The 24,464-nt window shown below is 28.8% G+C and overlaps 1 protein-coding gene across 1 annotated transcript in view; it reads right to left on the bottom strand.

The window, feature by feature from the left end:
* Positions 1-24,464, bottom strand: part of LOC101895790 (uncharacterized) — a 95,645-nt gene that overhangs the window by 8,024 nt on the left and 63,157 nt on the right. Inside the window, exons 2-3 of the mRNA XM_059122549.1 lie at positions 17,889-18,336; positions 17,559-17,791 (exon numbers count right to left, since the gene is read on the bottom strand). Coding sequence (XP_058978532.1) covers positions 17,559-17,791; positions 17,889-18,336 — 681 coding nt within the window. The remainder of the gene's footprint in view (positions 1-17,558; positions 17,792-17,888; positions 18,337-24,464) is intronic.

Here is a 24,464-nt window from a genome sequence, read left to right as displayed (position 1 = left end):
TGGCAACGCTACTTATTGTGAAATGGCTATCCATAAGAAAACTATAAAGGTCGAAACAGAATAAATGCGATTCGTGTTACATGTTGAAGCCCAAAAATAGCCACTTTTAATTCTGAGCTCAGTTTTTTCTGCCATTTAATTAAAATGGCTGCATTGTAGGGATCGCTAGTCTGATTTTTGACTTTGGCATAACAAGCCTAACTTTGGCTAATTTGGCATAGCCAAAGGTCTTCTTCTAGAGGTCTAGAGTGCTTAACTTCATAAATGATTTTTTCGAAAAACAAATCCCCAGACCTGGATTCTGTGAATTTTTTAATACGGAATTTTTTTCACCAAAAATAAAACGTTAGAATGGGGTCTTTGAATATTTTTTTTGTTTTCTATTTGTTGTGAGCGGCATTGTAGGGATCGCTAGTCCGATTTTTGACTTTGCTATAACTAGCATTACTGCGGCCATTTTGGCATAGCCTATTAAATGTATTTTTAACGAAGAGCTCAATGTCTTCTTCTAGAGGTCTAGGGTGCCTAAATTCATAAATGATTCTTTCGAAAAACAATTCCAGACCTGGATTTTTTAATTTTTTTTAATAGGGGATTTTTTTTCACCAAAATAAAGCGTCAGAATGGGGTCTTTGCATATTTTTCCTATGGAAGAAATTCCATCGATTTGAAATCTGGAAATATTTTCTATAAAAAAAAATATAGTTTGTTGTGAGCGGCATTGTAGGGTTTGCTAGTCCGATTTTTAACTTCGGCATAACTAGCATTACTGCGGCCATTTTGGCATAGCCTATAAAATGTCTTTTTAACAAAGAGCTCAAAGTCTTCTTGTAGAGGACTTGAAAGCCTAAATTCATAAATTATTCACTTGAAAAACAAATCCCCAGACCTGGATTCTGTGAATTTTTTAATAGGAAATTTTTTTCTTAGCGAAAAATAAACGTCAGAATGGGGTTTTTGATTTTTTTCCTATGGAAAAAGAATCCATCGATTTGAAATTTGGAAATGTTTTCTATAAAAAAAAAATAGTTTGTTGTGAGCGGCATTGTAGGGTTTGCTAGTCCGATTTTTAACTTCGGCATAACTAGCATTACTGCGGCCATTTTGGCATAGCCTATTAAATGTCTTCTTAACAAAGAGCTCAAGGTCTTCTTGTAAAGGACTTGAGAGCCTAAATTTATAAATAATTCTTTCGAGAAACAAATCCCCAGACCTGGGGTCTTTGAATTTTTTAATAGGGAATTTTTTCAACGAAAAAAAAAACGTCAGAATGGGGTTTTAAATTTTTTTTTTTACCGAAAAAAACTTCAAAGTGAGGTCCTTGAATATTTTTTCTATGGAATATTTTTTTGAATATTTTTTCTATAAATCTGGAAATGTTTTCTATAAAAAAATCTTTTGTTCTCAGCAGCATTGTAGGGATTGCTAGTCCGATTTTTGACTTTAGCATAACTAGCATTACTTGGGCTATTTTGACATAGCCTATTAAATGTCTTTTTAACGAAGTGCTGAAAGTCTTCTTCTAGAGGACTAGAGTGCCCAAATTTATAAATAATTCTTTCGAAAAACAATTCCAAACCTGGATTCTTTGAATTTTTTATAGGCGATTTTTTTTACCGAAAAATAAAACGTCAAAATGCGGTCTTTCAATTTTTTTCTTTGGAAAAAATTCCATCGATTTGAAATCTGGAAGTGTTTTCTAAAAAAATCTTTTGTTCTGAGTCGCTGCGATTTTTCGTAGAATATTTCGTGGCGATTTTTACATTTAAAAATTATTTTACATTTTAAAGTTATTCTTCTTTTGCCAATAATCATACGCCCCATTGCCCTGACAATAAATAACAATCATACGCTGCCTGGGTTATTTGCTGGAAAATGTTTGCAAATTATATTAAATCCCAGAACTAAAGACCTCCGAAAGTTAATAAACATGACTATTTATAGAATTTGTTTTTAGTACTGGACCCATAATCCCTCCTTTCAGCGGTCAGCGATGGCAAAAATCATCAAAAGATTGAATGACGACACAAAGGACATGTGGAACATTGCAAGGATTTGTTTGCAAAGCTCGTGTCGCCTTCTCCCCAAATTCAGGGAATTTTGGGCTACAAAAGCAATCAAAACAAGTCCTTTGCACACACGCTTTGTATTCAAATGTTTTTTAGGGGGATTGGAAAAAGGAGAGTGAGTGGAGAGAGGGGTGGGGAAGGCTACTAGGAATTGAAATCACACAGAGGGAATGGAGGACCATTTTAAGAAGAATTCTTGATTTGCCACCACCCAGCTTTCAGTGAAGCAATAAAAATTTGTCAATACCAATCCCTCCCCCCCCCCCTTCATCCTCCTCCCCCTCCTGCATGCATAGACATGCTCTCAAACTCAACAAAACGCCTAATCAATATCGCCTATCAACTTCCGTTTCCTTGTTATGAAATGAAATCTGCCATTGGATTTTTTCTCTTTTTTTTGTTGGGGTAACAAAAGACTTAGGGCCTATCAAATATGTCCTTTACAATATGCATTTATTGTTCGGTTATTCGGGAATGGCCTGGCTTCTATTGGATGAGGGTTTGTGTGTGTGCGCAGGGGTATGTTGTGCTTCCTGTGGAGACACTTTCGCCGAAATAGAAAAAAAAACAGCTGAAATTCCGGCTTTCTTTCGATTTCAATAAAGCCAAAGAAAAACGAAAGCATTTTCCAGATACGATACCATTGAGGTCCTTTGTCGGTTACTGTGTCGAGAAAGTCTATTTGTATTCTTCTGCTGCTGTTGCTGCTCCTGCGGGTCTGTTTCGGCTGGCCATTGTTAAAAACACTGAAGGCTTTTCTATTTTTCTGCCAAGATCAGCAATTTTAAAAAGAAATGAATAGAAAGCAGGGAGAGGGGGGAGAGGGGCACAAACGAAATTTACATTTTCGATTTAAGCAGTGATTTCAATACTGGCACAAAAAAACTGCCAGCCCAGATTCAATTGCCTAGCCCAGGAAAAAAAAAAAGGAAACTCAAACAAAGACAACCCGAAAACTTGACAACATATCTTTGGTTATGTTTACACAACATTGCCGGTCCATGACAAGAATAAAGAACAACACGAACAACAACAACAATAAAGTCATGATAGCAATAATGATGATGATAGCTAAGCATTTCGAACAATAAAACCGGAGGAGAAATGAATAAAATTATCTACCCGAACGGAAAGAGGCTGACAATTGTGAATTTATTTTTATTTGCCGAGAGAGAGAGAGATAAAGAATCGTTTGTCCTTTTTTTTATTTTTCATTTATCGGGGGCGTATGATTAATTTTTTATTTTTGAACAAAAAAATAAAAAATAATACAAAATATTTCACTTGAACATTTATTTGTTATTTGAGGCATACGTGGCTGGAATTGACATGGAGATCCTTTGATGAAATTTTTATCCTCCAACTTCTCAAAAAGCCAGATGGAGGAGAAACCCATGGAATAATGCCAAAAGTAATTTTGGACACAAAATTCGGGAGTGTAACAGGACATATAGTTTTTGTCAAGATGGCGCCCAATCAATTCAGGAGTAATATTTTAGCGTTTAAGGCAGTATATATCTTAAAATTTGTGGCTGCTAGGGTTTTGTTTTATCATAATGGCGCCCAACGAATTCAACAACCGCTTAATAGACGCTGATCGGCTCGCTTCATCTCCAGCGCGCAATGGCCACCAAAATCTCCGGATACCAATCTGTTGGACGATTGTGTTAAACTTTATTGAAGTTTTTTGTCTTATCTCAACCTGTATTTTTTGTAGCAAAATGGCGCCCAACAGTTTCGCTAACCAGTTAGTATAAAATATTATTCTTCGAAGACCAACTGAACCTGGATTAAAAAAAAATATTTTTTCAAAGACCAACCAAAGCTGGATTTTAAAAAAAAATATTTTTTTCAAAAAACTCTGTTAGAAAATTAATTAGGAACAAGAAAAAGTTTCCAAACGAATCAAAGTTTTATTCAGCACACACAATAAATTGAAAATAATATATTTTTCAATAACAATACAAAAAACTCCAAACAACTATGATATAACAATAATATAAATACAAAGTATGTTTTGTATCAGGTTTATAATATTGTATTAAGTAGTATTTCCAATACTCCTTCTTAAACCTAATACTAAACAACTTAATTAATTCATGTTCATAAGATCGACAAATTTCCAATGTTTAATCTTTTGTAGATTTTTTGTAAAAATATCAGCTATCATGTTGTCTGTTCTAAGATACTTGAGATTGATTTGCTTTTCGTAAATGAGTTCTCGTATATGATGGTACTTGATGTCTATGTGTTTACTTCTGTTATGAAATATAGCATTCGACGCCAGTTTAAGAGCTCCCTGGTTGTCAACACTCAATACCACTGGAACATCATCAATGGCCTCAAGTTCAGTTAGCAGTCTTTTCAAATAAATTGCTTCCTTTGCAGCATTTGACAATGAGATATACTCCGCTTCAGTACTACTCAATGCGACCACGCTTTGTTTTTTAGATTCCCATGAAATCAAGCATTTTCCATAGTAGAACATAAAACCACTATATGATTTTCTATCTACAGAATTTCCGCCCCAATCAGCATCTGCATATCCAGTCAATTCTGATTCACTTCTTCGGTATATAAGTTTTAGCTGAGTAGTTCCGGATAAATACCTTAAAATATGTTTAGCGGCATTCATATGTTCTGTATGTGGATCGGCATTTCTCTGCGATAATTTTGCCACTGAATGTAATATGTCCGGTCGGGTTGTAAGTGCTGAATACATAAGTTCCCCCATAATTGACTGATATGACAACACATCTGCTTTTCCACAACCATTTGAACAAGCGACTTGGAAACCAGGATCAAGTGGTACAGATACTTCCTTACACTGTTCCATGTTATGCTTTTTCAATAAGGTGTTTATATATTGAGTGTTACTCACTGTTAAATCACCTGTTTCACCATCTCTGTTGATTTCCATTCCAAGAAAATGTTGTATAGGGCCTTTGTCACTAACATCAAACTCCGTTGATATTTCAAATTTTATTTTTTGTATAACAGCTTTATCTTTACTTGCAATAAGGATGTCGTCAACATATACTGCTAATAAAACAAGTTCGCCTTCAACTTTCATTTTGTACAAGCATGGTTCATTATGACAACTTGTAAATCCAATCTTTTTTACACATGAGTCTAACTTTGCATTCCACTCACGACCAGATTGTTTAAGACCGTATAATGATTTTTTTAACCGTAGTACTTTATTTGGATGCGTTTTATCAACGAACATCTTTGGTTGCTGCATGTAGACCTCCTCGTTGAGATCACCATTCAAATAAGCACTAACAACATCAATATGGTGTATATGCATACCTTTGTTAACAGCTATTGCGAATACAAGCCTTATGTTGGCATAACGTATGACTGGTGAGAATGTTTCATGATAGTTAACACCATATTTCTGGCTGCAGCCCTTTGCCACGAGCCTTGCTTTGTATCGCTCTATATCACCATTTTTTGCAGTTTTTATGGCATAAACCCATTTGCATCCAATCGCATTTTTGCCAGTTGGCAAATCAACTAATTCCCATGTTCGGTTTTTCTTCAACGAATTATATTCAATCTGCATAGCCTTTTCCCATTCCGCTGACTTATTGCTAAGTATTGCTTCATTTAGAGTTTGAGGAACCAAGTTTACTTGTGTTGACAAACCATTTATCACATTATATTGTTTCTTAGGTCTGCCAGGCTTACCATCACGAATTATTTTGGGACGACCTCCTGCTCTTTTTGATTCCCCTTGAAAAATATTTTCCAAATTTTCCTCCTGTGGCTGAATGTCAGAAACAACGAGCTCCTCCTGCAATTGAGTTGCTTCCATTTGGTTCTCGTTAGTTTGTGTGTTTTCGTCAGATTCTTCTTCATCACATGTGATATCTTCTCCTTCTTCAGCAGTATTAAACCCATCTTCTACTGCATCTTCATCAACGGGAACATTCGAAACTTGGGAATGACTTTGATTTTCACCATTGACAAAAATGAAAAAATCGTTGTTCTTCTCCCCGCTGTTGGTACTTTGAGCAAAATTCTCGAATATATTTTCTTCAAATCTTACATCACGTCTCTCAATAATGCTGTGGGTTTCTTTATCATACAGTCTGTATGCTTTCGCTACTTGAGAATAGCCAACCATAACGTATTGCTTTCCTTTAGCGTCAAACTTTTGCTTTGGCCTCTTATTTAAAGCGACTGCACACGAACCAAAAACCTTTAAATGACTAACTTTTGGCTTCCTGCCATACCAAGCTTCATATGGAGTTTTGTTTGACAAGGTTTTAGTAGGAGCACGATTCCGCAGATACGCAGCTGTAGCAACAGCTTCTGCCCACAGATTTTGGTTCAGTTTCGCATGGACTAACATTGATCGGGACATCTCCACTAACGTGCGATTTGCACGTTCAGCAACACCGTTTTGTTGCGGTGTATAAGCTACCGTTGATGATCCTGCAAATATGAATCGAAAGCTTTATTAAGATACTCTCGTCCGTTGTCACTTCGTAGAATTTTTATTTTTTCTCCTGTTTGACGTTCAACTTGCTGTTGAAATATTTTAAATTTTTCAAATACTTCATCTTTTGTCTTCATAAAATAAACGAAAATATTCCTTGTTTTATCGTCGATAAAGGTGACAAAGTATTTCGACCCACCTACTGAAGATATATTCATCGGGCCACAGACGTCTGAATGAATTAGCTCCAATACATGTTCGGAACGTTTTTCAGTTGATTTCGGAAATGGCAAGACATGAATCTTACTTACCAAACATGTCCTGCAACTATTCTCTTTTGCTTGTTTAGAAATATTTATGCCATTAACAAGACCTTTTTTGAACATATCTCCCAAATCATTAAAATTTAGATGGCCATATCGATAGTGCCACAACATATCGTTGTTGTTTACTGCATAAATACACTCGTTAGATCCTTGACGCATAACAAATAAATTGTCTTTTTTGTATGCATTCATAACAACATAACCATGGCTATCCTTTATTTTCACTCCATCAGAATTGAATGTGGCAGTATATCCATTTTCAACCGCTTTGCTTATAGAAATAAAATTACCTTGTAGTTCCGGAGCATATAAGACATTTTTTAGTTGAATTTCACAATTTCCTTCAAGTTTCACCGTGCCTTTACCAGTAGCAGTTATAAATTTATCGGCGGCGAGAAAAATTTTTTCATTACACTGCTCAAATGTTTCAAATAATTTTCTGTTGTTAGACATGTGAGATGTTGCCCCACTGTCAATATACCATACGTCTTGTTTAAACCCCTTTGCCGCTGCAATTAAAGCACATGTCCTTTGATCAGTAGTTTTCTTATCTCGGCAGTCTTTCGCATAATGACCCTTACGACCACAATTGTAGCATTTTCCACTAACTGTTCTCTTTTCTTTTGTTTCTTTACTGTTCCAGCTATTTGTTTTTTTATTTGAACGTGCTGCGTATGCTTGTTGTCCACTCACTTCGGTGTCTTGCTGTATATTTCTTCGGCGGTCACTTTCTTCAATCAACTTCAATTTCAACACGTGAAATGATGGTAAATCATCTCGAGTTTCCATAGCAATTATGAAGGGCTCATATAATTTCGGTAAACTTGACAAAAGTACGATCACAATTAATTCATCTTGAAGTTCAATACCTAAATCAGCAAGTCTTTCAATTATATCTTGGAATTTATTTAAATACTGGATCATATCATCGTTGTCTTCCATTTTTAAATTCATCAGACGTTTGTAAAGCATGACCTTTTGAATAGGTCCTTTGGGCTTGTGCACTTCTGCTAATTTGCTCCAAGCCTCTGCCGATGTTGTACATTTTTTAATGTAATTCATCTGAGTAACCTTGATGCTCAAAACAATAGTTGCTAGCGCCTTTTCATCATTTGTTACCCAATCTGCTTTCTGTTCTGCATTCCAGCCAGGGTTACATTTCAATTGACCATTAGCATACTTCCAAAATCCATTGTGGATCAACACACTCTTCATGTGCAGATGCCAGGAATCATAATTTTTTTCATCTAGTTTTTCAATCTGCAAAAACGGCGACGTCATCTTAGATTTTCCTTTTGACAATTCCTCAGATTAATTATTCTTTAAGCCTTCAAAATTCCTGGGCCCATAACCAATGTTAGAAAATTAATTAGGAACAAGAAAAAGTTTCCAAACGAATCAAAGTTTTATTCAGCACACACAATAAATTGAAAATAATATATTTTTCAATAACAATACAAAAAACTCCAAACAACTATGATATAACAATAATATAAATACAAAGTATGTTTTGTATCAGGTTTATAATATTGTATTAAGTAGTATTTCCAATAAACTCAAACCTGGATTTAAAAAAAAAAAAAAAAAAATTCAAAGACCAAATGAACTTGGATTAAAAAAATTTTTGTTCATAGACCAACCGAACCTGGATTTTTTTTAAAATATTTTTTCAAAGACCAAAAAAACTTGGATTAAAAAAAATATTTTTTAAAAGATCAAACGAACCCGAATTTTTTAAAAAAATAATTTTTCAAAGACCAGAAGAACTTGGATTAAAAAAAAAATAAATAAATAAAAAAATATGTTTTTTTTTTTTAAAGATCAGCCGAACCTGGATATATTTTTTCAAAGACTAAAAGAACTTGGATTAAAAAAATATTTTTTCAAAGACCAAAAAAATTTTGATTAAAAAAATGTATTTTTTTAAAGACCAACTGGAATTGGATTTAAAACAAATATTTTTCCAAAGACCAAACGAACTTGGATTAAAAAATATTTTTTTCAAAGACCAACTGGACCTGAATTTAAAAAAAATATATACTTTTTCAAAGACCAAATAAACTTGGATTAAAAAAAATATTTTTTTAAAGACCAACCAAACCTGGATTTTTTAAAGAAATAATTTTTCAAAAACAAAAAGAATTTGAACTAAAAAAATATTTTTTGGATACCAACTGAACCTGAATTTTTATTTTTTTTTTCAAAGATCAAAAATTTTTGGATTAAATAAATATTTTTTTAAAGACTAAAAGAACTTGGATTAAAAATATATTTTTTTTCAAAGACCAACCGTATCTGGATTTTTTTTAAACCTATACTTTTTCAAAAACCGAAAGAATGAGGATTAAAAAAAAAAATTATTTAAAGACTAACCGAACTTAGATTTTTTTAAAAATATGTTTTTTTCAAAGACCCAGAGAACCTGGATTTAAAAAAAAAATATTTTTTCAAAGACCAACTGAACCTGTTTTTTTTAATACTTTTTCAAAGAGTAACCGTACCTGGATTGAAAAAAAATTGTCAAAGACTAACTGAACCTGGATTTTTTTAAAAAAGATATATTTTTTCAAAAACCAGAAGAATGGGGACTAAACAATTTTTTTTTTCAAAGACCTACCGAATCCGAATTTAAAAAAATATATATTTTTAAAGACCAAAATAACTTGGATTAAAAATATTTTTCAAAGACCAACCGAACCTGGACTCTTTAATTTTTTTTTTCAAAGACCAACTGAACCTAATTTTTTTTTTAATTTTTTTTTCAAAAACCTACCTAACCTGGATTTTTTAAACAAATATTTTTTCAAAGACCAGCCGAACTTGGATTATGAAAAAAATTTTAATTTTTTTTAAAAAATATTTTTTCAAAGACTATTCGAACCTGGATTAAAAAAGAGTTTTTTCAAAGACCAAAAGACCTAAAAAAAATATTTTTCTTCGAAAACCGAAAGAACTTGGATTAAAAAAATGTTTATCAAAGACCAACCGAACCTTGATTAAAAAAAAATTTTTTTTTCAAAGACCAACCGAACCTGGAATTTTTAAAAAAATATTTTTTCAAAGACCAACCGAGCTCCGATTTTTTAAAAAAAAAACATATATTCTCAAAGACCAAAAGGACTTGGATTAAAAAAAATATTTTTCAAAGACCAACCGAACCTGAATTTAAAAAAAAATATTTTTTTTTTCAAAGACCAAAAGAACTTGGATTAGGAAAATATTTTTTTAAAGACTAAATGAATTTTTATTAAAGAAACATTTTTTTAAGACCAACCGAACTTTAATTTTTTAAAAAATATATTTTTTCAAAGACCTGCCGAACCTGGATTTTTTTTTAAAAATATTTTTCTAAGAACAGAAGAACTTGGTTTTTTTAAAAAAAAAATATTTTTTCAAAGACCAACAGAACCTGGAATTTTTAAAAAAATATTTTTTCAAAAAAAAAATTAAAAAAATATCTTTATATTTTTTCAAAGACCAAAAGAATTTGGATTAAAAAAAATATTTTTTCAAACACCAAAAGAACTTGGATTTTTAAAAAAAAATATTTTTTCAAAGACAATCGAACCAGGATTAATTTTTTTTTCAAATACCAAAAGAATTTGGTTTAAAAAAATATATTTTTTCAAAGACCAATAGGAATTGGTTTAAAACAAATATTTTTTTAAAGACCAACCGAATCTGGATTTTTAAAAAATATGTTTTTTCAAAGACCAAAGGAACCTAGATTTTTTAAAAAAATATATTTTCTAAAAGATCAACCGATCCTGGATTTAACAAAAAATTTTCTCAATGACCAAACAAACCAGGATTTTTAAAAAATAATGTTTTTTCAAAGACCAAACAAACCTGGATTTAAAAAGAATATATTTTTTTCAAATACCAACCGAATCTGGATTTAAAAAAAAAAAAATGCTTTTTCAAAGACCCAAGGAAACTAGATTTAAAAAAAATATTTTATGAAAGACCGACCGATCCTGGATATAAAAAAAGAATGTTCTCAAAGACCAACCAAACCAGGATTTTCAAAGTCCAACCGAACCTGGAATTTTTAAAAAATATTTTTTCAAAGACCAACCGAACCTGGAATTTTTAAAAAAATATTTTTTCAAGGACCAAAAGAACTTGCTTTTTTATAAAAATAAATTTTTTCAAAGATCAAAGAACATAGATTAAAAAAAAAATATTTTTCTTTAAAGACCAAAAAAGATTTTACTAGAAACACATATTTTTTCAAAGACCAACTGAACCTGGATTTTTAAAAAATATGTGTTTTGAAAGACCAACAGAAAGTGAAATATTTTTTCCATAGAAAAATTTTGCAGTTGTTTTCCAAGGATTAACTGTGAAAATCAATTAAAAAAAAAAAACATTTCCAAGGACTCTGTGTGAATAAGATTTTTTTTAATACAAATTATTCCATTTGAATACGTACCCCATTGCGTATGACTGTTGTCAGTATGTATACGCCAGGCATGGTGGAAATTTAAATTTTTTATTCCAACATTTTCCAGGTATCCATGAAAACATTTCGGTTTTTCAATCAAACCCCCCTTTTATTGCTTTGAATATCCATATTTCCGTAGAATAGAAATTCCGCATACCCCAAGTCTGTAGAAAAGAAATTCGCTGAGCCCAGGCCGAACCGTACACCCCAGTTGTGGGATTTTTTTTTCAAACATTTTTTCCAAGGACTAACTGTCAACATTCATTTTCACAAACATTTTCCAAGGACTCTCTGTCACCTTGATTTTTTTTTGAGAATACAAATTAATCTATTTAAATGCGTGCCCCATTGCATATGACTGTTGTCAGTACGTATACGCCAGCCATGGCGAAAATTTAATTTTTTCCCTAAATTTTCCCATGCCTGGTAAAATCGTTTTTTTTTTCTTCACATTCCCATTTTTTATTGCTTGGAATATCCATTTCCTTTCACCCAGTTCCCAGTTTGTCATGGGCGTTACGTTTCCATTTCATTTGAATGACATTCGATATGACTAAATTCCGATGAGGCATATCATCATCAATACGCTTATTGGCACGCTTTGGAGTTCTTCTTTTGTTTCTTGTTTTGGCACTTCGCGAGCTCTGTTTTTTTTTGTTTTGTTTCTTTATGGGCTTCATATTCACTCGGCAGGGGAAAAAGACCGATAGACAGGTGGGAGAGTAGAAGGAGGCGAGCTGTAAGCCTCCTCAGCATCATTGTCGAGTACATTTGTGTCAATTTTATGTTAATAATATAAATAAAATTGACACAATTTCAATGGCTTTTTTTAAAAAGAATTGAAATGACATCGCAGGCGGGTGAGAGGGAATAGGGGTGAGACGAAAAATAAAAAAATCGGATGGAAAACAGAAGGCGTTGACTTTGTTTGTATGTGTATATATCTATATATTATTAATAAATATTCCTAAACTTTGAATGCCAGCAATGAGATCAAGGCTGCTGCTGCTGCTGACTCAGGAAATTGAATGAAAATGACAGTCTTGACAGCTGGCAAGAAATAAATAACAATCATGTCCATCATGCCAATGCCAAATGATATCTACCTAGCTTTGCTTATTTGAGACAAATCTTGGATATATTTTTTTATTAATAATGCCACACCATTTGGACACTGGCAGAAAAAGTGTCAAAGATTGATGTCTTCCCTACGGAAATCAAAAAAACAAAAAAAAAAAATCACGGAAAAATCACGATATAATCTAATTGGGCCAGGAGCCCATGACAGCGTATGAGTATTGCCGTATATCATACGCACCCCTGTCCGAAATATAATTTTTAGAAAATATTTGGAAATATAATTAAAAACAATATATGAATATTAATTTTTTAAAAACAAATTTCCACAACAAAAATTAAAAAAAATATATATTTTTTTAAATAATCCAAATTCAAAGATTATTTTTTTTTAATTTAATCTCCCAATATTTGTAAAAATTACATTTCCAGCTGGGATGCGTATGACACCAAGGACACTTCCATTCTATTAATTTCGGTTTATTTGTTGTTTTTCTTTTACAAAAAAATATTTTTTATAAAAAAAAAATAATTATTTTTTATAAAAAAAATATTAAAAAAAAATATTTTTTATAAAAAAAAATATTTTTTATAAAAAAATTCAGGGATTTTAAAAAAAAAATATTTTTTACAATTTTTTTAAAAAAAATCTAAAACAAAAATAAAAAATATTTTTTAAAATAATCCAAATTCAAAGATTATTTTTTTTAAATTTAATTTCCCAATATTTAGATGCGTATACTTCCATTCTATTAATTTCGGTTTATTTATTGGCTTTACAAAAAAAATGTTTTTACAAAGAAAATTATTTTACAATTTTTTTTTTAAAAAAATCGACAACAAAAATATAAAAAAATATTTTTTAAAAAAATCCAAATTTAAATATAACTTTTTTTTAAATTTAATTTCCCAATATTTGTAAAAATTACATTTCCAGCTGAGATGCATATGACACCAAGGACACTTTCATTCTATTATTTAAGGTTTATTTATTATTAAGGTTTATTTTTTTACAAAAAAATATTTTTTATAAAAAAAATATTTTTACAAAAAATATTTTGTAAAAAAATTCCAATTCATAGGAATAAGAGTGCATATGACACAAAGGACACTTTGAACCCAAGCCATTCGATCTTTAAAAAAATATGTTTTTACAACAAAAAAAAAAAAATATTTTTTAAAAAATTCAAAGACTCTTTGCATTCATGAATTTAATTTTTTTTTAAATAATTTTTAAAACTTCCAAATTTAAGGATTAATTATTTTAAAATTAAATTTCCAAATATGGACTAAGGTCTCCTAAAATCTCTGAATTTCGGTTTTTTAAGAAATTATTTTTTAGAAAAAAAAAAAAATTAAAAATTAATTTCTAGAAAAAAAAAAAAAAAAAAAAACAGAAAAAATCACGATTTAATCTAATTAGGCCAAAAGATTTTGGCAGCGTATGATTATTGCCGTATGTCATACGCACCCCTGTTCGAAATAATTTTTTTCGACAATATTTGAAAATATAAGTAAAAAACAATCTATGAATATCGATTTTTTTAAAAACAAATTCTACAACAAAAATAAATAAAATATTTTTTAAAAAAATCCAAATTCAAAGATTTTTTTTTAATTTAATTTCCTAATATTCGTAAAAATTACATTTCCAGCTGGGATGAGTATGACACCAAGGACTCATCCATTCTATTCATTTCGGTTTATTTATTGTTTTTTTACAAAAAAAAAAAAAATACTTTTTATTCATATTCTTAATAAATATCTTTTTTTTTATAAAAAAAATATTTTTTATAAAAAAATATTTTTACAATTTTTTTTAAAAAAAATCTACACCAAAAATAAAAAAATATTTTTTTTTAATAATCCAAATTCAAAGATTATTTTTTTAATATTTGTAATAAAAAATTATTTTTTAAAAAAATTCCAATTCTACGAACAAGAGTGCATATGACACTAAGGACACGTTGAACCCAAGCAATTCGAATTTTTGAAAAATAATTTTTTACAACAAAAAATATTTTTTAAATATTTCAAAAACTCTTTGAATCCATCTTTTTTGTTTTTTTTATAATTTTTAAAACTTCCAAATGCATAGATTAAGTTTTTTAAATTAAATTTCCAAATTTTATTTTTTAATAATTTTTAAAACTTCCAAATATTGTTTTTTTTTTAAATAATTTTTAAAACTTTCAAATTCATAGATTAATTTTTTTAATTTAAATTTCCCAATATTTGTAAAAATTACATTTCCAGCTGGGATGAGTATGACACCAAGGACACTTCCATTCTATTAATTTCGGTTCATTTATTGTTTTTTTTTTTACAAAAAAAATATTTTCAAAAAAAATTTTCAAAAACAAAATTTAAAAAAAATCTAATTCAAGAGTGCATATGACACTAAGGTCAACTTGAACCCAAGCAATTCGAATTTTTAAAAAATAATTTTTTACAACAAAAAAATATTTTTGAAATAATACAAAGACTCTTTGAATCCATTATTTTTGTTTTTTTTTAAATAATTTTTAAAACTTCCAATTTCATTGATAAATTTTTTTAAATTAAATTTCCAAATTTTGCTTTTTTAAAATAATTTTTAATACTTCCAAATTCATAGATTAATTTTTTTAAAATAAATTTCCAAATATTTGTAAAAATTAAATTTTTAACAGGGATGCGTATGGACTAAGGTCTCTTCAAAAATCTCTGAATTTCAGTTTAAAAAAAAAATATTAAAAAAAATTTAAAAAAAATATTAAAATAAAAATTAAAATAAACTAAAAATTAATTTCTAAGAAATTCAAATTCATAGATAATTTTTTTTTAATTTAATTTCCAAATGTTTTAGTAAAAACTACATTTCGAACAGGTGAGCGTATGACGCTAAGGACTCTTTGAACCAATGAATTTTGGGTTTTTTTTTCAAATATTTGTTACAAAAAATAAAAAATAAATAAAATAAAAAGGAACAAGGGTGCGTATGATACTAAGGAGGCGTGGAAACAATGCATTTTGAATTTTTAAAATATTATTTTTTACAACAAAAAAAAAAAAAAATATTTTTTAAAATTCAAAGAATATTTGAATCTATGAATTTTGGGTTTAAAAAAAAAATTACAACAAAATTTTAAAAAAAAATATTAAAAAAAAAAATTAAATTCATAGATTATTTTTTTTTAAATTAAATTTCCAAATATTTGTAAAAAATTCATTTCAAACAGGGGTGCGTATGGACTAAGGTCTCTTAAAATCCCTGAATTTCAGTTTTAAAAAAAAAAATATTAAAATAAAAATTAAAATAAAAATTAAAAAAAAATAAAAATTAATTTCTAAGAAATTCAAATTCATATATAGATTTTTTAATTTAATTTCCAAATGTTTTTGTAAAGACTACATTTCGACACCTCTTTAAACCTATGAATTTCGGAGTTTCTTTTTAATATTAATATTTGTTACAACAAAAATAAAAAGGAAAAGGAACAAGGCTGTGTAGTACACTAAAGACAAGTTGAAACAATGCATTTTGAATTTTAAAAAAAAAAATGTTTTACAAAAAAAACAAAAAAAAAATTAGTTCAAAGACCCTTTGAATCAATGAATTTCGGTATTTAAAAAAAATATTTTTTTCAACAAAAATAAAAATTTATTTTTTAAAAATCTCAAATTTTTTGAAATGAAATTTCCAAATATTTGTAAAAATTGGATTTCGAACAGGGGTGGGTATGACCTCAAGGACTATTGAAATCTATGAATTTCGGATTTTAAAAAATTATTTTTTTTCAAAAAAAAAAAAAAAATAATATTTTTTTTTTGAAAAATCCAAACTCAAAGATTGTTTTTTTTTTTTAATTTAATTTTCAAATATTTGTTAAAATTACATATCAAATATGGGTGTATATGACCTTAAGGACGCTTTGAATCTTTGATTTTCGGTTTTTAAAAGAATGTTTTTTTGACAAAAAAAAAATAAAAATTATTTTCTAAAAAATCCAAATTTCAAAGATTGAGTTTTTAAATGTAATTTTCAAATATTTGTAAAAATTAAATTTTGAACACGGGTGCGTATCACACTGAGGAAACCTTGAATCTGTGAATTTCGATTTTTAATCTTTTTTTAAAAACAAAAATAAAAAAATATTTAAAAAAAAATCCAACAAAAAATTGCAACAAAAATATTTTTTTTTTTAAACTCCAAATTCAAAAATTATTTTTAATTTAATTTTCAAATATTTGTAAAAATTACTTTTCGAACAGGGGTCTGTATGACATACAGGACTCCAATATCAAATTTCACGATTCCAGCCCAAACCCTTCACCCAAAACCAAATTTAGTACCATTTAGTACTTTTCGTACAAATATAGCACATATTTTAAAAATACTTTTAAATCTCAATGCCAGATACCAACAGAGACCTCAATATCAAATTTCGGTATTCCAGCTCTATAGCTTCACCCAATACCAGATTTAGTACAATTCCGTACTTTTCGTACAAATATAGGAGACATTTCCAAAAACAACCTCCATATCTCAAGTTCAGATAACATCAGTAATCTAAATATCAATTTTCAGAATTTTATCTCCATCGCTTCATCCAATACCAAATTTAGTACAATTAGGTACTTTTCGTACGAAGATGGTACACATTTCCAAAAACACCTTCTTATGTGTCAAACTTACTTGACCCCATAAACCTTGAATCCCATACAAAATTTCAAGTATTTGGCTCTATACCTTCAAATAATACCAAATGGTGCGGTTTTTGAAATTTAGTGTCATTTTAGTACTTTTCGTTCACTTTTAGTACGAATTTCCAAAAAACCCTTTGTTACATCTATCCTGCTGTCCATCACTGAGTCTCATTTCAATTCTCAGTATTTTAGATTATTGTTCAAAACAAAATATTAAATTTTTAGTACATTTTAGTACTTTTCGTACCTTTTGGTACGAATTTCAAAAAAAAAATCCAAAATTTCATTTTTATGATTTTTTCTCTTAAATTAATTTTGAAAATTATTTAAAAAAATGTTTTTAATTCTGTTCCCCTTTTTCTTGGTCCTGCTGGAACCTCTTTGGCCATTTCAAAATTCTCTCGAAAGAATTTATTTCAGGACTCGAATTTTCTTTTTTGGAAATTTTGGAAAAATAGTTCCAAAGGGGGCGGGGGTGGGGGCGGGTCACATTCTCAACTTACCAATTGTGGTCAGCACCGTTAGCGAATACAAAAAGGCCCTGGCAAAATTCCACTCATGATGATGATGGTGCAGATGATGCGGTGACAGGCCATGCTGATGGAACAGCAGCACTGCTTCGGTGGCCGGTGTCTGGCCATTAACATCGGTGTCATGCGTTAATTGCAACATGGCATCTTCGTTCAGTCTCTTAATTAATTGGTCCTGAAATTTGGCAATTTCCAGGGCGGCCAATCTGTTGAGTGGGGGAGAGGGATAGGAAGAGAGAAAGAGAGGGGTGAATAGTTAAAGTTACAGCTATTATGGCCTCCCAGGCCCATCCTTATACTCACTTTGTCCAGTTCTCCTTGTACAAAATGTTCAAGGATACCGTGATATCCCAGATATTTTCTATGGTCCTTTGGCGTACATCATAGGTGTCCGGCGACAGGGCATACTGAGGTGTGAACTCATCACCGTAACTGAAATCATTGTTATTCAATGAGATGACACCCTCCATCATTTGCGAGGGTGAAGAGGATGATGATGAGGATGCTGGTACTCCATTGGAGGGGGAGGAGGAGTAGGGAACACCCGCTGCATTCATTGTGCCATTGTCCGTATGGTGTGGTTGTTGGTGTTGTGTGTGATATAAATTGTTGTTGTTGTTAACTGCAATCGGTCCTGGTTGGCCTGGCGTTGCCTTGTGCGGCCCAATATTCCTCTTCGTCGAGGCCAGAGTCCTTTGTTGCTGCAACAGAGTGGCATCTTCACTTTCAATTGTTAAAAATATAAAAGAACCTGCAAAGGATGAAAAGGACATGCTGTCGGTATTAAATTTTATAAAATATGATGACATTAACGATGACAATGCTGATGATTTGTCTACCCGCCTCTCCCTCTCTCTCTCACTCTCTCTCTATTTCTCACGCCCTCACTCTCTTTGTGTGGTCTAGGTATTCTAGCGGATGTATGATTGATATTAATGATATCAATTTGAGATGAAGCGAGAGAGAGAGAGAGAGAGAGATAGAGGGAGAGAATAAAAAAGAAAAATAAAAAATAACTGGCGATGGCTGTCAGCTGCCATAATAAATGACATGAAATTCTCATAAAATATTTCAAAGGATATGCTCACCGGAGAAAATAATCTGAACATTATCTTTATTAAGATAAATTATGGAATTTTTTTACCAATTATAATAATTCGGAATATGAATAAAATATTTTCAAAAAAAAAAAAAAAAAGAGAAGGGAGAAAGAATAAAATCCCCCAAAGGCATATGATTGACAACAGGCTGTAGGAAAAAAATCCCTTTGTTGTGATTGGGCGCCAACGGATGGCCCTTAAGACTAACTTCTAAAAAAATCATGAAATTTTATTTTTTTACGATTGGGCGCCAATCCAACACCTCATTTCCAACAAGCTTACTATTTAAAAAAATTGCGAATATTGAAAAAATATTTTCCGAAAATCCACCTGTTTTTAGTGACAAAAAATGAAATTCCATAAAAAATTCTTTGAATTTTGAAAAAAAATATTTTTTTTCCCAGAAAATTTATAAAAAATCTGTGAATATTGAAAAACAAAAATTCCCAACAATCCACGCCTTTTTTTAGTGGTGAAAAAATATTTTTATAAAAAATCCGGTAAATATTGAAAAAAAAAAAAAAAATATTTTCCAAAAATCCACGTCTATTTAGAGGTGAAAGAAAATATTTTTATAAAAATCCTGTGAATATTGAAAAAAATACTGTGAGTAATAAAAAATAAATATTGAAAATAATATCTCTTTTTAGTGGTGAAAAAAATATATTTTTATAAAAAATCTGTTTTTAGTGGCAAAAAATATATTTCCATAAAAAATTCTTGGAATATCGAAAAAATATTTTTTTTTCCAAAAAAAAAATTATAAAAAATTCTGTGAATATTGAAAAAATATTTTACAACAATCCACGTCTTTTTTTAGTGGTGAAAAATAAATATTTTTATAAAAAAAATATTTTCAAAAAAAAAAAAAAAAATATTTTTATAAAAAATATTTTCCAAAAATCCACGTCTTTTTAGTGGTAAAAAATATTTCCATAAAAAACCCTGTGAATGTTAAAAAAATATTTTCCAAAAAAAAAAAAAAATAAGAAATGAAAAAAATATTTCTATAAAAATAGCTTTTAATATTAAAAAAAAATATTCAAAAAATTGTTTTCAAAAAATACACTTCGTTTTTTAGTCGCAAAAAAGAATATTTTGATAGAAAATCCCAGGAATATTGAAAGAATATTTTCTAAAAACCCACGTCTTTTTATTGTTAAAAAACGTATTTTTATAAAAAATTCTGTGAATAATATTTAAAAAAATAATGAAAATACTGTGAATATTGAAAAAATATTTTTCAAAAATCCACGTCTTTTTAGTGGTAAAAAAAAGAATATTTTGATAAACAATCCCAGGAATATCGAAAAAATATTTTCCAAAAATCCACGTCTTTTTTTAAGTGGTCAGAAAAAATATTTTTATAAAAAATTCTGTGAATGATATTAAAAAAAAAAAAAATATGAAAATCCTGTTAATATTGAAAAAATATTTTTCAAAAATACACATTTTTAGTGACAAAAAATAATATTTTGATAAAAAATCCCAGGACTATTGAAAGAATATTTTCCAAAAACCCACGTCTTTTTAGTGGTGAAAAATATATTTTTATAAAAAAAGTCTATGAATAATATTAAAAAAAAAAAAAAATAATGAAAATACTGTGAATATTGAGAAAATATTTTTCAAAAATCCACATTTTTTAGTGACAAAAAATAATATTTTGATAAAAAATAAAAGGAATATTGAAAGAATATTTTCCAAAAACTTTTTAGTGGTGAAAAAATATATTTTTATAAAAAATTCTGTGAATAATATTAACAAAAATAGTGAAAATACTGTGAGTATTGAAAAAAATATTTTCCAAAAATCCACGTCTTTTTAGTGGCAAAAAAAAAAAAAATATTTTGATAAAAAATCCCAGGAATATTGAAAAAATATTTTCCAAAAAAACAGGTATTTTTGGTGGTGAAAAAAAAATATATTTTAAAAAACTCCTTGAATATTTTCCTTAAATCCAAAAATCAATAAATGGGGATTTTTGAAAAATATTTTTCTAAAATTGCTAAATAAACGAGAATTTTTTAAAAATATCCAAAACTAAATGGCGATTTTTTTAAATATTTTTCTAAAATCCAAAAATAAATGTGGATTTTTTAAAAATATTTTTCTAAAATCCAAAAATAAACGTGGATTTTTTTAAAATATTTTTCTAAAATTGGAAAATAAACGTGGATTTTTTAAAAATATTTTTTTTAATTCCAAAATAAACGTGGATTTTTTAAAAATATTTTTTTTTAGTTCCAAAATAAACGTGGATATTTTAAAAATATTTTTTTTAATTCCAAGATAAACGTGGATATTTTAAAAATATTTTTTTTTAATTCCAAAATAAACGTGGATATTTTAAAAATATTTTTTTAATTCCAAAATAAACGTGGATATTTTAAAAAAAAATATTTCTTTTAATTCCAAAATAAACGTGGATATTTTAAAAATATTTTTTTAATTCCAAAATAAACGTAGATTTTTTTAATTCCAAAAATAAACGAGGATTTTTAAAAAATATTTTTTTAATTCCAGAACAAACGAGGATTTAAAAAAAAAAATATTTTTTTAATTCTAGAATAAACGTGGATTATTTTAAAAAATATTTTTTTAATTCCAAAAATAAACTAGGACTTTTAAAAAAATATTTTTTTAATTCCAAAAATAAACGTGGATATTTTAAAAATATTTTTTTAATTCCAAAATAAACGTAGATATTTTAAAAATATTTTTTTTAATTCCAAAATAAACGTGGATTTTTTTAATTCCAAAAATAAACGAGGATTTTTAAAAAATATTTTTTTAATTCCAGAACAAACGAGGATTTAAAAAAAAATATTTTTTTAATTCTAGAATAAACATGGATTATTTTAAAAAATATTTTTTTAATTCCAAAAATAAACTAGGACTTTTAAAAAAATATTTTTTTAATTCCAAAAATAAACTAGGACTTTTAAAAAATATTTTTTTAATTCCAGAATAAACGTGGATTTTTTAAAAAATATTTTTTAATACTAAAAATAGACGTGGCTTTTTTAAAAATAATTTTTGGAGACCTTAATATAAATGTGGTTTATTTAAAAATAATTTTTGGAGACCTTAACATAATCGTGGTTTACTTAAAAATAATTGTTGGAGACCTCAACATAATCTTGGATTTTTTAAAAATATTTTTCCAAAATCCAAAAATAAACATGGATTTTTTAAAAACAATTTTTGGAGACCTTAACATAAACATGTGTTTCTTAAAAATATTTTTTGGAGACTTCAACATGAACGAGGATTTTTAATAAATAATTTTTGGAAACCTTAACATAAACGAGGATTTTTTAAAAATAATTTTCGGAGACCTTAACATAAAAGTGGATTTTTTAAAAATCATTTTTGGAGACCTTAACATAAAAGTGGATTTTTGGAGACCTTAACATAAACGTGGATTTTTTAAAAATAATTTTTGGAGACCTTAACATAAACGTGGATTTTTTAAAAATAATTTTTGGAGACCTCAATATAAACGTGGATTTTTTAAAAATTATTTTTGGAGACCTCAACACAAACGTGGATTTTTTAAAAGTTATTTTTGGAGACCTCAACACAAACGTGGATTTTTTAAAAGTTATTTTTGGAGACCTCAACACAAACGTGGATTTTTTAAAAGTTATTTTTGGAGACCTCAGAAAAAACGTGGATTTTTTTAAAAAAATATTTTTATAAAAAATCCTGCGGATATTGAAAAAATATTTCCCAAAAATCCACATTTTTCTGTGGTGAAAAAAATCTTGTGAGTATTGAAAAAATATATTTCCAAAAATCCACGTTGGAAAATATTTATAAAAAATATTTTTAAAATATTTACTTTGTTCAGAAGTTCTTGGAAAAAATGTTTTTAAAAAATCTATGTTGACTCAAAATCCATTAACAAAAATGTAAATAGCCAATTTAAACCGATTGATGGATAGTATTTGGAAAATATTTTTTTTTTAAATCCCCATTGATAGAAAATCCTGGGAAAAAAGGGGTTTCACCTTTGGAAACCCAAGAATTTTCAATAAAAAAAATTGTCCCTATTGGCGTATGATTGTCGTCATCACTCATACGTTTGGGGGGGGGGGGGGGTGGGGGGAGTATTTTATGTTTTTTTTGAATACTTTATTTAATTATCAACCTTGGGAATAGGATTAGATCCTTTTACAAATTCTATCTCTGAACCTTTTCACAACCACATTTCATGGAATTTTTGCTGCCCTTGGCTCGACAACTGACAGTCATTAGATGAAAAACAAGTTTTTGGTTTTGTGTTTTTTTTTCCAAACCATAAAGTCATGTTTAACAAACATTTTAATTAGTAACCAACATTTGTGTCCACTTACATGGAAAGAAGCCCGGCAGGAAAGGGAGGTCCTTGAAAATACACACCGAAAAAAAAAATCCTAAAACTGCGCAGCAAAGCAATTTGGCCCCTACTCCTAAAAAGGCATTGTTAAATAACAACAAATAAAAGCCAAGTCGAAACAAAAAACAGTTAATGAATGCCCAGTAATTATGTACTCAGAGAAAAAGTGTGTGAGAGAGAGAGGGGAGAGCGAAAAAGAGCAAAAATGTTAAACTGCCAAGCATCAGAGGACCACAAGTCGGAAAAAAGGACACCCAGAACTAATGTTGGAGACTCAAACATGGGAAGTCATAAAAATCTAAAAAAATACAAAAAAAAAACAGAAAAAAAAAATAATTGAATACAACAAGCAATTCCAGTAGAGCAAAAAAAGTCATGTTACAGTTTTCGCTTTCTAAAGTCAAAGGAAATCCATACGCCCCCAACCACCCCATCTCTGTGTGTGCACTTGGGGTGGGGTCAAAGTAAAGGCGAAAGTAGTTTTCGGGGGCGAAGGAAAAGTAAAGAAAAACTTAACATAGAAAAACCATAAAACGAAAAGGTCAGTAGTTTAGTAGTTGAAGTAGCTGCTGCATCCATGACTCTCCATGGTCATGTCTGTGGCAGTTAAAAGATTTCAGAGAATTTCATATTTTTCCTTTGAGGAATTCCAGCATTGTTGGATAGCACCCAAAAAAAAAAAAGACTCTGATTTTTTGTTTTCAGTTTCCCTGCAAATATATATTTCTCTCCAACATCATGTTTGTGCAGAGCAAAAACTTTGTAATTTTTGTAAGCAGCAACTTATGGCCAAAGACAAATTGCTTGGCGAAACAGGAAAACAATTGACAATAGCAGCTAAGAAGTGGCCTTTTTTCGCAACAACTTTTAAGTTAATGAAGGTTTGGCGTATACGTACTGACAGCAATCATACGCTCCATGTGTCAAGGACAATAAAATCATAATGGCAATATCTCAATGCATGGATTTTTAAAAATATTTTTTTCGAGACCCCAATATAAAAGTTGATTTTTTAAAAATATTTTTCAAAAATCCAAAAGTAAACGTAAATTAAAAAAAAATATTTTTTTCAAATCCAAAAATAAACGTGGATTTGTTAAAAATATTTTTTGGAGACCTTAACATAAACTTGGATTTTTTAAAAATTATTTTTGGAGACCTCAACATAAACGTGGATTTTTTAAAAATTATTTTTGGAGACCTCAACTAAACGTGGATTTTTTAAAAATAATTTTTGGAGACCTCAACATAAACCTGGATTTTTTAAAAATAATTCTTAGAGAACCCAACACAAACGTGGATTTTTAAAAAATAATTTTTGGATACCTCAACATAAACCTGGATTTTTTAAAAATATTTTTTGGAGACCTCAACATAACGTGGATTTTTTAAAAA

This window comes from Musca domestica, unplaced genomic scaffold (genome assembly GCF_030504385.1).
Source record: "Musca domestica strain aabys unplaced genomic scaffold, Musca_domestica.polishedcontigs.V.1.1 20, whole genome shotgun sequence".
Taxonomy (NCBI): Eukaryota; Metazoa; Arthropoda; class Insecta; order Diptera; family Muscidae; genus Musca; species Musca domestica.
The sequence above is the reverse complement of the archived record's forward strand: the minus strand, read 5'-3'. Positions and strand labels throughout refer to the sequence as shown.